General features: G+C 36.2%; 1 protein-coding gene and 1 pseudogene across 2 annotated transcripts in view; one reads left to right on the top strand and one right to left on the bottom strand.

Moving 5' to 3' along the window:
• The window catches only part of ADAMTS6 (ADAM metallopeptidase with thrombospondin type 1 motif 6), a 247,161-nt gene that overhangs the window by 157,566 nt on the left and 72,436 nt on the right, over positions 1 to 17,159 (top strand). For both annotated transcript variants that reach the window (XM_090276311.1, XM_090276313.1), the window contains exons 13-14: positions 4,042 to 4,187; positions 6,224 to 6,287. In XM_090276311.1, the coding sequence (XP_090132437.1) occupies positions 4,042 to 4,187; positions 6,224 to 6,287 (210 nt within the window). The remainder of the gene's footprint in view (positions 1 to 4,041; positions 4,188 to 6,223; positions 6,288 to 17,159) is intronic.
• Positions 255 to 596, bottom strand: LOC150008434 (large ribosomal subunit protein eL30 pseudogene; annotated as a pseudogene).

Raw genomic sequence — 17,159 nt, 5'->3', positions numbered from 1 at the left:
TGTTAGAATGAGAACTCAGGTTTGTAACACAGACTGCACACGGACTGAAGTTGTTAACTTTTTAACTAGTAAACCAAGTTGTTAATTAGTTGTTAAACTAGACATTAGACTCTTGTCAATTGGTAGATGAGTGATACTACTATTATTATTAATTCTTTATTTTTACCCATTAATCTTTGTTATTTAGCTTTGTCTTTCTCTTTTTTTTTTAAACCAAGCTCTGACTAATTTATGAAAGAAAAATTTTGCATGATTTACTTTTGACCAGTCTGTTCTGGCATGCTTCTATCAGAATCACCTGGATCAATGATAGCCAGTGTGCATACTCTGTGGTATTTTCCACACGCTGTGCCCAACTCAATATTATTGCCACAGTAGTGCTGGATACCAGTCTTGGCCAACATGGCATAGGACACTATTTCCAATTTCCTCAAGGCTGGATAGTTGTTGGCGAGGATGAACAGTTTGGCTTTTCATTGTCTGATCATCTTCTGAGTCTGCTTGTACCCCAACATGTACTTTCCACTTTTCATAACAAGTTGGAGCCTCGAGTTGATCAACTCCAGCAACTTTTTCATCTTCTTTGTGGCCACCATCTTCCTGCCTTAGGTGCGGGACAGACCCCAACCAAGCACAGTCTCCCAGATGACCAGGGAGCGAGAAAAGATGGACTAACTTTCTGATACAATTATGTCTTACGTTATAACCTTATGGAATATATATAATCAGAACATGAATGTATGCAGCAAAACGTTTTAGCAAACCAGTTATGAAATACTACTGCTGTGCGGATGTTAAATAGTCATGAGAACTGAGCAACATTTTATAAACTGAATACTATATTATATTTATCTTTTACCTTAAGGATAAGTTTTAAAAGGAAAACAAGATAATTTATTTGACTTTCCCTGTCCTACACTTTGTGAGTCTCCAGGAAACATATAACAATGTTATTAAATACTTTGGAACCTACATCTCTCAGTGTTCTGATGGCCTGCACAATTCCTTTGGCTCCTGTAAAATGCCGAAAGTGCATTTTTTCTCTACCAATTATAAGAGTACTCAAGGAAGTCTGAAATAACATGTGGGTGTACACTTACAGCTAAGTGGATTTTGTTGTAGTCTCTAGAGTTATTTTGTATTTTATATAGTAAATACAGTCACATAAAGTATGTTAGAATGTTACTTAATGTCTTCAAATATATAAATCTACACCTTCAGTAGATCTTTCTCCACTGATTTTTGTGTATTTTTGGACAGATAATCCCCTTGTTTTTCTGCCAGTAAGTGACCTGGGGCAACTCAACCTGTTGTAGGCTCTCATTTCCTCATCTGGAGAATGAAGTGCTTAGATCACATGAATGTTTAAGTACCTTGAGCTTTAGATGCAGCTCTGTTATTTTAGAAAATATAAAAACAAGCCTTAATGTTATTTGAAATCAATAATGCTAGATTTCTAACTTGAAAAAATAGACAAATTTTAAGATTTAGAGTTTTAGAAAGGGGGTCGTTCATTGACATGGCCCAAACCAGTAGTTGCTGGTCAGTACTACTTTGCTCAGTTATTCTCACAGAAAAAAAAAAAAGAACCACAGGCACAGATGTTCTTACACACAGGTACTTCTAATAACAAAAAGGTAAAACTGGAGATTTGGCCCAATATTGTGACTTTTATATAGGTGAAGGCCTGACACAATCATTATACAAATCGTTGGTCTTCAAGATCAATTAAGTCAGTCATAAACTGGCAGCTGGAACATTCTCTCCCTCTCAAGTGTACATTATCAGCAGCCTTCCTCCCAGACTTGACACTATATTATATGGGTTCAGCCAACTAACTCTGCTTCATCATTTTGGACAGATAATTTTTATGGTAATTTTCATTGTCAAAACTCACAATCTTTCTTAATGTCCTACTTTAATATTTATTTGATTAAGGCTCAGAATGTTCTGCCTTATAGCTAACCAAAATTGGACTTCTCTTGCCTAATTTTTTTTATGGATGAATGATAATTGCTTAGCATTTCTCTAAAAAGTCTTTTATGTTGTTACAATGACTAAAACATTTACTGAGTGCTAACTACCAGGGAAACAAAGATAAATTTGACTTTCTCTACATTCTAGTATTTCCAGTTCCTTCCTGACATGTAGCAACCACAACAGGACACGGGATTCTAAAACTGAACTAATGTATTAATTCATTCAATGAGTTTTCTTTTTGCTTATATACCCCATGCTAAGCACTGTTCTAGACATTCAGCATTTCTAATAGAACATTCTGTGGTGATAGACATGTGCTAGATCTGCTCTGTCCCACATTGTCACGTATAAAGCCCTGAAAATGTAGTGTGTCTGAGGAATTGAATTTTTAATATTAATTAATTTAAATTTAAATAGCTCCCTGGGGCACTTAAGGCTTTTATATATTAATGAGAGGAGACAAACAATAATAAAATAATTTGAAAAATAAACAGTGTAATTTAAAGTAGCGTAAACTAAAACTATGACATCCTGGAGTTGGGGGAGGAGGTGTGGGAGGGGTTGGGAAGGTACCACCTCAGGATAAGAGTGATCAAGGAAAGACCTCTCTGGTAATATGACACTTGACCTGGGACTGAAGGATGAGAAGGCAGAAAATACAAGGAATTGTGAGAAGAGTATTCCCAGAAGGCCCAGCAGATGCAAGTGCCCTATGGAGGGAACAAGCTTAGCATTTGAAGGAAGGAAAGAAGGCCAGTGTGTCTCGGGTGATCTGAGAGAGAAAGTAAGGCTGGAGCAGGAGGCAGGGGGTAGTTCCCACCAGCCACTGCTGACCAGGGTTAATGGAAGTAGGAAACTACCAGAGTCTTTTAAGGAAAAAAAGAAACATGATGTGATCATTGGTTTTAAAAGATCTCTCTGAATTCTTTCTGGAGAATAGATGGATTATAGGTAGAAAAGAGTTCAGGTAGGGAGACCAGATAAGAAACTATTCCATTTGCCAGATGGTAGCAATGAAAAAGGTGAAAAGTGAAAAAATGCTGGATACATAGAATTAGTGTAATAAAATGATTACTCTCTATGCACCACATGTCATAATCCCTCTATGTTTTAATATAAGGTTGAATTTTTATTTAGCAATTTAACATTGCCGACAGTTACTCAACTGTAATAATGTTGCCTATCGTTATTCATGTAAACAAATGACTTTCATAGCATCGGTATGGTTTGTCAACATTTGATGGTATTCACAAAAGTGCACCAATAAAAGCCTAGAAATGCTTGGTTTTCTTAAAAAAGGCTTTCATTTATATCATATTCTGCAAGTAAGATTTATCATGTTAGAGTTATGAGCTGATTATTTGATGTCTGTGTCTCGATAAATTATCCCTGGCTTTCTACTTATGTGCAGTATGTGTGGTTTATTGCAGAGAGTAAAGCTGAGAAGAATTCCAATACACATGTTCATGCAGGGGCTGTACACATGGCTAGTCAGTGTATATAAGGGTTTTTTTGTACCCAGTCCCTAGTGTCTTGGCATTACTTTTATTATGTCTGCAGTACTTGTGTAGATGAAATGCCACAACACATTCTTTTACTATTGTAGCCTCAACCAGCCTTTTTTTTTTTTTTTTTAAAGAAAAAGCAATTACCGTCATAAAAATTCCTTACTGGGGAACTTTCCATATTGCGTTATCATTCCATGAGTCTAATAATAGTGGAATATAAAGAAAAAAATTTTAATACTAAAATATCTAAAAAAGGCTTTTGAGGTCTCTATAATTGAGAAACACTAAAAGTCTGGAGTAGGCAAAATAAAGAGAGCTTTTTTAGACTCCTGGTACATGTTAGAGATTTAGAAATCACTGCTGAGCTAAAGATAATTTGCAAATTACATGCACCATCACCAATGTGTAAACACAGTTAAAGAACTCTCAGTCTGTTATCTATTGGGAGAATGCTAATGCCTGTAATTGGTCATTGCCTGACCCTTATGTATTTCTGTTCTGATAGCTCTATCTGCCTGAAAGCTAATTCTGTGTTTTCTGTGAAATCTTGCAGTGGTGTTATCAGGGAGATTGTGTTGCTTTTGGCAGTTGGCCCCCGAGCGTAGATGGGGGCTGGGGTGCCTGGTCACTCTGGGGAGAGTGCAGCAGGACCTGCGGGGGAGGCGTCTCCTCATCCCTAAGACACTGTGACAGTCCAGCGTAAGTAGCTAAAGTAAGCCGGAGCCAACAAAAAGACACAGTTGGAAATGATTCAAAGCTGTGGTTTCACATGTTATCTGTAAAAACGTTTCACTTGTGAGCCAAGTGCTTGTCTTCGGAACAAGCACTAGGCACAGGAAAGTGAAGGAGCCTTGTTAGACAGACTTTCTTTTTCTTCCTCGCCCCTTACTACATAACTAAAAATAAAAGAAAATGAGAAAAGAAAAGTATTATGTATTTATCCCAGGTATAGCCAGACTTCTTAACCTACTAATAATCAGGTAGATTTCCTCTTCCAAAAACTACTGAATTATGGATGAATCCAGGTCTGGTCTTAGCTACATTACCATTATCCCCAGGAAACCTAAGGTCTTTTCACATGTCACAAAACATTATTACTGCTATGTTAGTATCAATGAGATACTCTCATTAGGACCAATGAGAGCATTTCAAGTGTTGAAATGCCTTGATTCGCATCACAAATCACAATGAAAAGAATACTTGCCCATGTGTTAAAAGGGTTTTCATTCACATGCCCCACATTAATCATCTTCTGGAGTTGCCACCACTTTTCTCCTGGTGACTGTTTTTTGCAAGTCAGACTGCTCCTCTCCCACCATCATTTTCTCCAGCCAGCGTCCCTCTGGCAGAAAGCCAGCCCCATCAGTATTCTTTGCCCATCACCAGTGGACTGTTCCTGTACTTGGTCTTTCCTGTCCTTCTGGAGACGAAACTGCTCCTTAGCAGCTGCAGGTCAAGGGCTCACATTTTTGTCTAGAGCTCAGATTAAGAGCCTTCTTTGCTGACTAATATTTTGGTGCAGAACGATGTTACGATATCCTTTCTGCTCCCCACCCCCTTTCTGGGATAAAAGATGGTTTATTTATTTTTTTTTTTCTTATTTTAACTCAGGATCCCTCTCTTTGGTTCCTCTCTCTAAATGTCTCTTTTCTTCCTTTTTCAGTTTGAAATCGTTTCCCTTGATATTAATTAGTTTTTGTTTTCATTCTCCCACTCTCCATTGATTTTTATCCTCCTGCTGAACGGAGCTCATTGTGTCACCCGCCAGTACTATCCCCACTACCTTGTTTTTGTCTGACCAACCCATTTCTCCCAAGCTGGGCCATTTCTTTTCCTTGCTTAGAGTCAGCATTCACTGGCATTCAAATTTGTAACTTTATCCCATTCATTGCAATGAGCCGAAGTTATAATTTAGAAATGACCCTTTTAAAACAAGTGCAAAATAATTAACCTAAGTTCAACTGTATGCTACTGTAAAATAATATCCCAAATTATAAAACCCTATAATAATAACTAATATAACCACATATTTAAGAGAATGACCAGACCTTTTTTAAAAGAACAAGTTAGTCTTCAAAATAGCATTCAAATAATAACATATAGCTTTCCCTAATGTAAATATTTAAAGTATTAATTTATGGAAATCAAATATTTGATATCTTACTTTTTAAAATTTGAGTATTATATAATGCAAACCCATCTGATGTTTAGATTTAATTTTTAAAACCATATATTTGAAATAAGATAGAAATTTATGACTGCATTTGCTATGAACTGAAACTATTTCCAGAGAGTTATTTAATGTCCTCTCCGGTTTCCAGTTGGGAAAAAAATCAAACTTTTCATTTCCAACTTGGTGAAGATATACCATCAGATTATGGGTATTGTTGAATATGATTCAAGTGGCTTTTTATTATAAATAAGTGAATTTTAAACTCAAACTAATTACCTGTTTACTATGATTGTTTGAAAATACATGGATTTAATTGCATTATTTTAATATAAATCAAAACAATTAGGAGTCTTATAAGTTACTCCTAGTAAATTGCCTTAATTTTAACATTCAACAATCATAATCATTATTACTAACAATCACCAGCATGATTAATTCAATAACTAATTCAATGTCAAATGTATTTTCTTAAAGTAAATGTTAATATGTTTCATCAAGCAATGTTTATACTCAATGTGGATAGATATATTATATTCACATGTTAAACAAAATGTGTTTTCAGACCTTCAGGAGGTGGAAAATATTGCATTGGGGAAAGGAAACGGTATCGCTCCTGTAACACAGATGTAAGTAAAAACAAACTCTGCTATTAAAAATTAGTTTACATTTCCCCCAAAGCAGGGAAATTTTTAAAAATTGTATGCTTTTTGATCAGAAACCCATATGTGTGATGGTCACATGCATTTTTAAAGTTGTTAATAATGAAGGGAACCAGTCTTAGGTCCAGCAATTCCATCAACAGGAGTCAAGAGGAAGCTCCAGCACTAGGAGAAAATACCCAACAGGAATCAGGAAAGAGCCACACACACCCTTAACTGCTCTGGTTCCCCAGACACTCAAACTTTACTATCATTATCTTTCTTGAGTCCACCAAGATTATTACACTCTTTGACCCATTTTATATTTGCCACCGCAAGAAGCCCCAGACTCATTTCTGCCATCCAATTCAATAAAGCTTAGTGCATCCCCTCTTCTTCTTCCTCTCCCTGCCCAACTGCTGAAACTATTCTGTGCCCTCGGGAATTTATGGTCCATCACCAACAAAATTCCTGACATCTCTAAATTTTCCTTCCCTTCACCTTCTTGTTCTAATGGGAACTGGTTCTCCTCTGGAGATACTGCTTCTTCTGTAGCTCTTTAAAGTTAGGTACTTGTGTTTTCTCCCTCAGCTCTTGAATGACTGGGCCTGAAAGTGGATTGAGTGTCTTTTATCTTATTACTTCTTCCAGATAATCCTCCCTCCTACCTAAAAACCACAGTTTTTAATTCTATGTCATCAGACTTCTGCTCACAATGTTTACTCTCACGCTCTTCATCCCATCACCTATCTTAAGTCTTGGTTACTCCATGAGTATGTAGATAATTTTTCTAACATCTTCGCTTCTAGATTTTCCCATAAGCATACAAACCTGTTGTTATTTCTCCTATCTTGAAAAAACAGAAAAACAGCTAATTATTTTTCGATGTCTTATCTTCTTTTGCAACGATATTCCTCAAAAGTGTTGTCTCTACTAACTGTATCTAATTCCTCTTCTCATTTTCTCTTAAAGTTACTCCTGTCAGGTTTTTGCCTCCAGAATTCTACTAAAAATGTTTCTGTCATGTCACAGATGACTTCCATATTGCTAAATCCAGTAGTCAATTCTCAGTGTTTCTCTTACTTGATCTTCACTAGACTTCCATGACACTACAACATTTTAGTTGTCCTTTTGTTTTACTACTTCTTTCTCATTCCCCTTCGCTGGATCCTACTTGTTATTCTGCCTTTTTAAATTTTTTTAATTGAATTTATTGGGGTGCCATAGGTTAATAAAATAATGTATTTTTTAGGTCTACAGCTCTATATATGTCATCTGTATATTGTAGTGTGTGTTCTGCTCCCCAAGTCAAGTCTCCGTCCATCACCACTTATCCCCACTTTACCCTCTTCTGTCTCCTTCCACCCACTTTCCCTCTGATAATCACCATACTGCTGTCTGTGTCTGTGAGGGTTTTTTTTTTTTTTTTTCTTAATCCCTTCATTTTTTTACACAGCCCTGCAATCCCCCTCCTCTCTGACAGCTGTCAGTCTGTTTCTATTTTGTCTGTTGGTTTATTTTGTTCATTAGATGCTATATATGAGTGAAATCATATGGTACTTGGCATTCTATGACCTCTTAATGTTAAGAGTACGCAGGACTCAGCTTTTGACCTTTTTCTCTGTCCTGCCAATACTCATTTCCTTCATGATCTCATCAATTTTCATTGCTTTTGATACCATTCACATGTCATTTGACCTCCAGATTTATATTTGCAGCTAAGACTTCTTCCTTAAGTCCTACACTCATGTTTTCTTATTGATTAGGCTTTTAATAGATATCTAATATTCAACATGTCCACATGCTATCTGTAAAACATTTTGACAAGCCTATTCTCCCAACAGTTTTTCCCGTCTCAGATGTCAACTCTGTATGGCTCAAGCTCCAAACCCTTGAATTATTTTTTATTCCTTTTTCTCTCTCACAGCCTATATATCCAATTCTTTAGAAAATCACATTGCCTTTGCCTTCAAAATATATCATAGATCTGTCCACTTCTCACTGCCTCCACTGCTATCTTTCTTCATTGAATTACTCTAAATAGCTTTTTCAGTGATTTTTCCCATACTACTCCGGCTTGCTAATTCCTCAATAAAGGAGGCAGTCAATCAAATTATATCCTTTACTTAAAGCCCTTCAATGGCTCTCCATTTTTACTTAAACCCAAAGTCCTTGCAAAGACCTGCAAGGCCTACACACTTTGGCCTTACATTACTTTTCTGAACTCATCTCTTACTTTTTCCTCCTCATTCACTCTGCTACAGCCACGGATCTCCTTCCTTGCATATACCAGGCATGTTCTCAACTTAAGACTTTACATGTCTCTTCACTTTACCTTGTATGCACTTCTCCAAAATATCTACATGGTTAACTCTCTTACCTTTACTCAACTGTCCCCTTCCCAATGAGGTATAGGCTGAATCCGTATTTAAAATTGTAACCTACTCTGCTCCTTTCAACCCTGGTACTCCTAATCTTCCTTGCTGTGTTCTGTTTTCCCCAGTACCACCCTTCTAACATACTCTATGGCTTAGTTATCATACTTAAATTTACATCTTGAAGTAATTAAATGTAATTTCAATTACAATGACCTTTACAAGTTACTGGAATTATTTTTTCATTCATTCAATAAATAATTGAGTGCTTCGTGAATATCTGACTGTGCTAGAATGAGAAAGAATCTCTGCCCTCAAGGATCTCACAGTTTCCTGGGAAACCACTTATAAACAGAAAATGACAGTACAGAGTGATGTGATATGATATGATATAATATGACATGATAGAATAAGTATGGGATGCTATAAAAGCACATATAATTGGCATGTGGCCTAATTAGGGATTTAGGAATTACTTCCCATAGAAAGCTAAAAATCTGAAGGGCAAGTAGGAGCTGACCAGACAAGAAGAGACAATGAGAGGATTTGAGACAGAAGGAAAATTAAGTGCAAGGCGTGGAAGTTAAAGAACATGATCTTTATCTAGAGATGTGAAGAACCATTGAAAGACTTTGCCCCAGACTTATGCTTTAGATGAGAATGGATTGGAGAAAGGCCAGATTAAATCAAAACAATAATCGAATCAAGAAGAATTTAAGGATACTGGTGAGAACAACTGAAGGGCTGAGCCATGAGTTCTAGGAATGACAATGGAGTCTAAAGAGAGCTAAGAGGGACAAAATTAAGGACCTAACTTCTAAGAAATTCATAAAATCAAAGAACCAGTGTTGTAGGAAAAGCTGGGTAAGGGAGATAGCAGGCGAGGGATCAGAGAATGGGATGTGTTTGAATTTAAGTCGTGAGAAGTGAGACTGTTCTCAGTGATGTCACAGCTGGAGTGTGGCCGTGGTAGTGCATGCCTAACCTCGGAGGGAGGTAAAGGAATTCAAGGAACGTCAGGGCTGGGGAGTTTGGAAAGTCTTCATGGAGATGCTGAAGTCACTCAGCATGATGTTAGAGCCTGGAGTATATAGTAGGACTGTGAACGAGGTATCAAACTTTTTAATAAGTGAGAGGAAATGACCATCATGAGATTTATAGGCAGCAATGGTAAAGCCACATAGTGATTTGGATGAATAACATGAATCTCAAAAGAATAGAGGTTTTATACGTGAGTAGAAGAATTGAGTACTTACTATAATATATATCGGACTGTGTTAGGTAGGAATGAGATCTCCAAACCCACCTTTGAATTCCTATCCCAATTTCCATTGTTATACAATTGTAGGGGTGGGCACTCACTTTGGCCCTAATAGCATAGACACTATGTAATGTGAATAATATATGATAGGTAACAGAAAAAGAAAAAAACGTGCCAGATGTCTCAAGCTTGTTGCGTTTTACTCATGAAACTATGTTTTAGATGTTCAAATTGTAGAGCTTGCTATTGGTGGGTTGGAATTTCTGTTTATTGTCTTTGTTTTCTATTTCAGCTTTTAGAAAATGATAAGGAAATACAGTTAACATGACTTTATCATGGATATAACAATAATTATTTTTTCCAGTAATCTGGATGTTACTAATTCAAAATTTGTGGCAAATTTACTTACCACAATGAAATTTATTTTCATGCTATCCAAGTTGATAAAGCTATCTGAGCATAGGGTATAGAAGTTGTATAAAGTGTAATCTAATGTCTGAAAATTTAAACTTACAAAACACATAAGGTAGCCCAGCACTGTCAGGAGAACTTCCTTCAATAATGGAACTATTCTATATGTGTACTGCATGGCGTGGTAGCCACTAGCCAAATTAACTGTTGAGCACCTGAAATGTGGCTAGTGAAACTAAAGAATATAATTTTTAAGTTTAATTAATTGAAATTTGAATAGCCACAGGTAGCTCGTGGCAACTGTATTAGACAACACACAGCTAGACAGTCCAGCTTTGCAGTAGAAAAATAACTTATAAAGAAGATAGCAATTATTATATGTAAAATTCTCAAAATAAGTCTATCCTAGTTCATTTTAGAATCCAATGTAACAGACTTCCATGTTTGGTAATGACCAGTTATTCTGACTGAATTTTTAAAAACCTAGCTGAATGAGATTTTTTAAAAAAAATCATTTTGAAGTCAACAAAGCTGACAAGATAGTGAGGCAAATGCCTAAAGGTAAAATTCTTTGAGTACTTCAGGTACTTTTGTCCTGACGATATTCACAGGAAGAGAAGACATAAATTGCTCTAGTTTCTCTTTCTTAAGCACTGTATAAAGAAAGTTTTTCCCAAAGGTCCTCTCTGGCTCTCTTAGCTAACTTCATGTTTTATTGACCACGAGGCCACAAGCCTACTCTTAAACCAGTCATGGGCAAAAAGAATGAGATTACTATAATTGGTTTAGACTAATCCAGATATGTTCCTAATGGGGTTAAGGTCACTCCATGAGAAGTAGATTCCTGCGAAAAGAGCAGAATACTGTTGGCAAGAAGGTAAGGAGTAATAGATAGTGGTTATGCTGCAGGTATCTGTGTCCGAGCTCTTTCAGTTTCTCTCTTTGCAGTAGCCTGCCCTTATCTGAGCAGGATGGGTTCTCAGATCCCCGGTGGGTTCCCGAGCCCATAGATAGCACCAAACCCTGTACACCTCCCCTCCATACGGACATACCTGTAATAACGTTTAACTTATAAATTAGGCACGGTAAGAGATGAACAGTAACAACGAATAATAAAAAAGACCAGTTATAACAATATACTGCAATAAAAGTTATGTGAATATGGTCTCTGTCCCTCTCAAAATATCTTATTGTCCTGTCCTCACTTTCTTCTTGTGATGACATGAGATGACGCACTGGACAAGGGGGTGGAGTGGGGTTGTGGGAGATTTTACCATGCTAATCAGAATAGAATTTAAATTTTAAAAGAATTTAAATGCAATTGTAAAACTTATGAACTGTTTATTTCTGGAATTTTCCATTTAATATTTTCAGGCTGCAGTGGACCTTGGGTAATTGAAACTGTGGAAAAGGGAGACTTCTGTACTGGTAGAGGTGGCAGCAGCAGTAGGACTAGCTGCTGCTAAACATTTATTGAGCACTTAGTACCTATCAGACCTATTATTTTAACTATATTTTGTGCCCATACTGAGAGTTCTCCTCATTAGTGTCTTGGCTTGGTAAGACATTTTTAATTTCCATTTTTTAAAAGTATAAATCTAGAAAAACTGTGAGAATTTATAAAGTTTTTGTATAATCTGTTCCGTCACAGTTTTGTTTCAGCTACATAAATTAACTCAAATGATTGAATGATTTGGTTCCATGAATCATCTTTGTCCCATATTTTGTGCTACTAAGCAGTACAACCAACTGAAGTCAAATTGCATTGGTACAGCTAAGCAGAGGAAAATTGTGTGAGACGTGATGACCATCTGTCCTACGTTCTCCTTTTTGCTCAATTTGCCACGTGCTCTGTGGTCCCAGTCCTCACTGTGTGCTTCTGCCTGCCCTCTGTGCACTGGCCTCTTGTCCTTACAACCCAGTGACTTCAACCCTTCCTTAGTAACTTTTTTCACCTTTTTAAAAATAGGTAAACTCCTATGTTTACTCTTGTACTCTTTTGTTAGGAATTTGCCACATGTTTTAAAAATTGTGCTAGTATTTTCTTAGAATTCTTAATTGTTTTCATTGGTGTTCTTTTGTCTGCCTCTAATGCTCTTTTCCCCTTAGGTGTGTGTTATTTTTAGTGTGCAATTTTGCAAAAAGATATTTTTCAGAAATGTATTTATTGTATTAGGGCAGAAACTTATACTTTAAAAATGTATTCTCAAAGTTCCTATTTATGTAGACTACATTATAGGATAGAGGATTTAATGATAAATTATAAGGGTGATTGATTAGAGTTAAGGTAGAGTAATACAAGCAAGACTTCAGCATTTTCCAGTTATCATGGAATGGGTGTTGCTATAGGAGCATTATAGAGTTATTGTGTTTGTATCCTTTAGGTTAACCTTTGTACTTTTTTCTAAAGATATAATACTTTAAATGTTCTTTAATTCTATAATTCCTGGGTGTCTGTTATTAATTATTCTGATGGATTCAATAGAGCATACTGGTCTTCTATCAGATCAGCCTTGTGCCTTAGTGCATGTCTTACACAATTTAATACTATGCACATCATATTTAGTGACTCTGTGAATAAGATCTTAGATAAAACTTTCCAATTAGTTAAAATCAGTTTAATACTCAAGAACTAGAAAGCAATTCATAAGCATTTTTGGCTTGATCATTTGTGATCCAAGAGCTTTTCTTGAGATTTAAATAGAAGTAATTAATATAAAGGATAAATTCATATTTCATTTGTTTTTTTATTTGCATATATCTATATTCTATCATACATGTAATTTTGTATCCTAATTGATAATTTCCACCCTAAATGAAAAGTCTCTTAATGCATGATTTTTAAATAACTGCATAATATTCCAATATATACATCTTTTTGGCTTTTTTTCCTTTTTTAATTGAATTTATTGGGGTGACACTGGATAACCAAATTATGTAGGTTTCAGGTGTACAACTCTATAACATACCATCTGTATACTGTATTGTGTGTTCACCGCCCCAAGTCATGTCTCCATTCATCATCATTTATCACCCCTATGCCCTCCTCCACCTCCTTCTACCTTCTCCCCCTCACCTTCAATTCTTGCACTCCAAATCAAACTTTCCAGTATAAAGGACAAATTCATGATTGTGGAAGAATTTTCAGACTAGTGCCCAGGATGAGATGATGTCAAGCAGTCAAACAGCCAGACCACTAGGCTCTTAATTTAGTGTTAGGAACCTTTGAGGTTTGCCCTGTGCTTTCTGATGTATGCCTTCATGTATTTGATCAATCCTAGTTGCATTCCTTTTAAGATCTTGCAACCCATTCCATATAAGCTATCAGTTTCCCATATAGTAACTAGTCTTGACCTTCTCATCTGTGGTTGACCAGATGGTATTAGAGATTACTGCTTAGTTTTCGTGTTTTTACATATAATCATAATTATTATTATAAGTTTGAGCTCTGATTAGAGTTGAATTAGCTTCATTAAAATCACAACTGAAAATTAGAATAAATTAGAAAATTATAGGGAAAGAAAAATAATATAAACCTGGGTCAGTACCTTAAATACGTCCTGCCACACACTAAAGGTGGGCCACAAATTGTGCTCTGAGTTTTCTAGTGACCCAGGTAAAGAAGCAAACACTATCAGTTCTAAAATTCATGATGTGTAGTTGCTATGACAAAAAACAATGCAGCCACAAGGAAATACTTTACTATTTCGAAGCTTTGATGCTTCTCCTATGTGGATCCCTACACTGTGGTAAATCAGATTGAATCATACGAGGTTCCCAGTACTGTTTTTGCTTAGGTTAGAGGAGAAATTAGAACCTAGAGCTAATGTAGGCCAAACAAAAGTGGCTCGCACAAAGATAGCCACAGACATTTGAAGGGTATAGGAGGGGTAGGAATAAAAGAGCGAGTGTTTCCATTAGTTCCTGTCCCACTTACCCCAGTTTTAAAGAATAAGACCCACAGAGATCAAAGAGGCAACTTATAAAGAAAAATATCTTAATGCTAAAGATTTTAAAATAGATCCAAATGGGTGTTCAGCTGCAAAATTGGCCTGACCACTCTCAATAGCACTATAACCAACCTAGAGGCCAAAGATATTCTCACACAGGACTCTGAGGCTTATTACCTGCAGCAGGATTATTTGATGGGTATCACCTCTGGTCATACCCATCAAATATCCATCAAAAGCCTTCAAAAGAATCTAGACAAGGACTCTTTCTTTGACATCCACATGATGGCCCCAGGACAGACTAGCAGGTAGAGATAATAGCCATGGCATGAGCAAACGAATTTCATCTTAAAACTACGGAGAATCCAGGAACCTTTATGAAAGATACAGGAGAATTGGATGACGTTTGGTCTTGCCATTAAACCAGGAACTACAATACAATGTTTGGTGATGGCCGTGTGGAAGTTGGGTTTGGAGACCAGAATTTTATGGAAGTAATGATGCTAAGAGTTCATTCCTTGAGGTCAGAGTTCCTCCCTTTGGACATAGAAATAAATAATTGACAAGGTCCTTGCAATTTTCATAAATGTGTAGGTAGGAACTAACTGATGGTACCAATATGCGAAGTAAAGACTCCAGATCCTTGCATTATTTGCTGAAAGGTAGGAACTAACTTTTGATTATTATCTACATGAAATCTTTTTACTGGCATAAAAAATGTTGACTATTAATCAGGCATTTTTGCCTTCCTGAACAATTTTTCATTCCAATGACTTAAAACTATTATGTAAAACATTCTCGCAGAGTAAATATTGATGTATATAGTACAACTATTTTAAATAGGCTTTATAGCTATTGTGAATACCTTACTTGATAACTTGATTTTTTTTTGTAAGAAGTAAAAAGATGGCTATCTTAAGTTTATAAGCCAAAAATTATATCAAAGCCTAAAGAAGAAATATTAGTTACTATGAAAAGGACTTTTCTGCATTTCTAAAAAGAATTTCCCAGCATTACTTAGGTGCTTTCCAAGGCTAAGAAAATCCTTGTGTTTTTCCTGTTTGATATTTTTTTGTGATTCTTGTGTCTGCTGATAATGTATTTAACTAGGACAGAGCTTCTGATGAAAACCTAAGTTCCACTTTGGCTGCAATAGAAAGTCATATTATTCCTGCATCTTAAGCATTTCATTTCCCTTCTTTACTTTATGCATCAAAACTATAAAAAGTTATGGAGTCAAAGGGACTCTTCCAGATTATCTGTGGTTCGTTGTACAATTTAAGCATAGATTGTGTGGTACCTGGGTTTTTTCTCAGTCAGTTGTGCTAGAACGGCATGTTATTCTGTGTTATTTTTTCCCTCCCCAGTCCATTGCTTAAGGTCAGTAAGTCATGTGATTGCCTTGGTCGTGGTGCACAGGAAAAGCATAAGCTATATCTAGAGGAAGAATTGTAGTGAATGAAGTATGGACTTTGGATTCAAATTGACTAAAATTTAAATCCTGCCTGGAACGCTTGTTGCTGTTTGACCTTGGCAAGACTTCTAACCTCACAACACTTCAGGGGGCTCCTATATGGAGTATGATTACATCAAACTTGCAGGGCTGTTTGAAAATTAAAAGTAGTAACACGTGTAAAATATCTAGTGCTATTTTTAACATTTAACTTGTACTCAACACAGAGTAACTATTGTTATATACATTTATGTTCTGTAGATTAAAAAGTACTTTCATGCATTAAATTTTGAAATCATTTTTATAAAGGAGAAGGACAAATATTTTTTAAATGTACCATGAAAAAACAAAGAACTAGAAACTCTGAAGGGACAAAAGATAAGAAGATTGGGTCAAACCGGGGTTGCAATGATTCATTGTTTGCATTGAATACAAAATTTAACCTTGGAAATGCCCTTTGAATTACTTTAATGAGATAATCAGACAGTACCTGATAAGTAGGAAATCAGGAAATTTGTTGGCAACTTGTAAGAGAGGGTGTGGAAGCAAGGTCTTTTTAAACCCGTGTAGCATTTTTTTGTGTAATTAAGAAAAAGATGCTTGTCTGGGTGAACAAACAGAACCCTGGCCCTTCTTCACTGTCCATTGTCAAGTGCATGACTTGTTCAGTGAGCACTGGTTGGAATCCAAACTCTGCTTATGCTTTCCCAGCTCAACTAATGAAGTATTGTTTGCTAAGAATATGATTGCTGTCCTGGAAAGGAAGAAGAGAATTAAATTCTGGGATTGTCAAAGGTTATTCTAGTGTAATAGTGGAGAAGTAAAAGTGTTTGGTGTGAAAGTGAGAAAGGAAAGGAGAAACAGAAGATGAGAAAGACATAAAGGATGTAGAAGAACAAAATGCCAGTTTAGCTCATTTTGCGATTTTCCCTGAGCAGTAGGAATCCTCGTGCCTTCTGCCTGCCCATCTCCTAGTTAGGAAGCGGAGAGGGAAAGGAAAAAATGTTTTCATTCTCAGCTTGCTTTTCACTCTTTACTACCTATAATAGTACAGTGTTTTCAGAATTTTCCTCATTTGCAAAACATTTGGGGATATGTTTCTGTTAAAGTTATGGGCATTTGAGGTGTGTTTTGCAAATGAAAAGAAAGAAGGCACAAAGGGATTCCCGGACTTGCCACGGTCACCCTGTTCTTCAGGGCAAAACCAGGATTGGAAGCCCAGTATAAAAATGCCACTGGGAAGTTTGTCAGCAGAAGCTGAGATTTCTTTCTATAGCTACTTTTATGTCCTCAGTGAATTATCCTTTTTAAGACTTATCTACCATAAAAAGCATTAAGTCGAAAGGAGATGCTTTTAAACTATCAGTAAAATTGGAAACATAAAATAGTCTATAGAATGTGCTAACTTAA

The sequence above is a fragment of the Furipterus horrens genome, unplaced genomic scaffold, assembly GCF_987537825.1.
Source record: "Furipterus horrens unplaced genomic scaffold, mFurHor1.1.pri manual_scaffold_5, whole genome shotgun sequence".
NCBI lineage: Eukaryota > Metazoa > Chordata > Mammalia > Chiroptera > Furipteridae > Furipterus > Furipterus horrens.
Note: the sequence above shows the minus strand (reverse complement) of the source record. Positions and strands in the feature narration are given on the sequence as shown.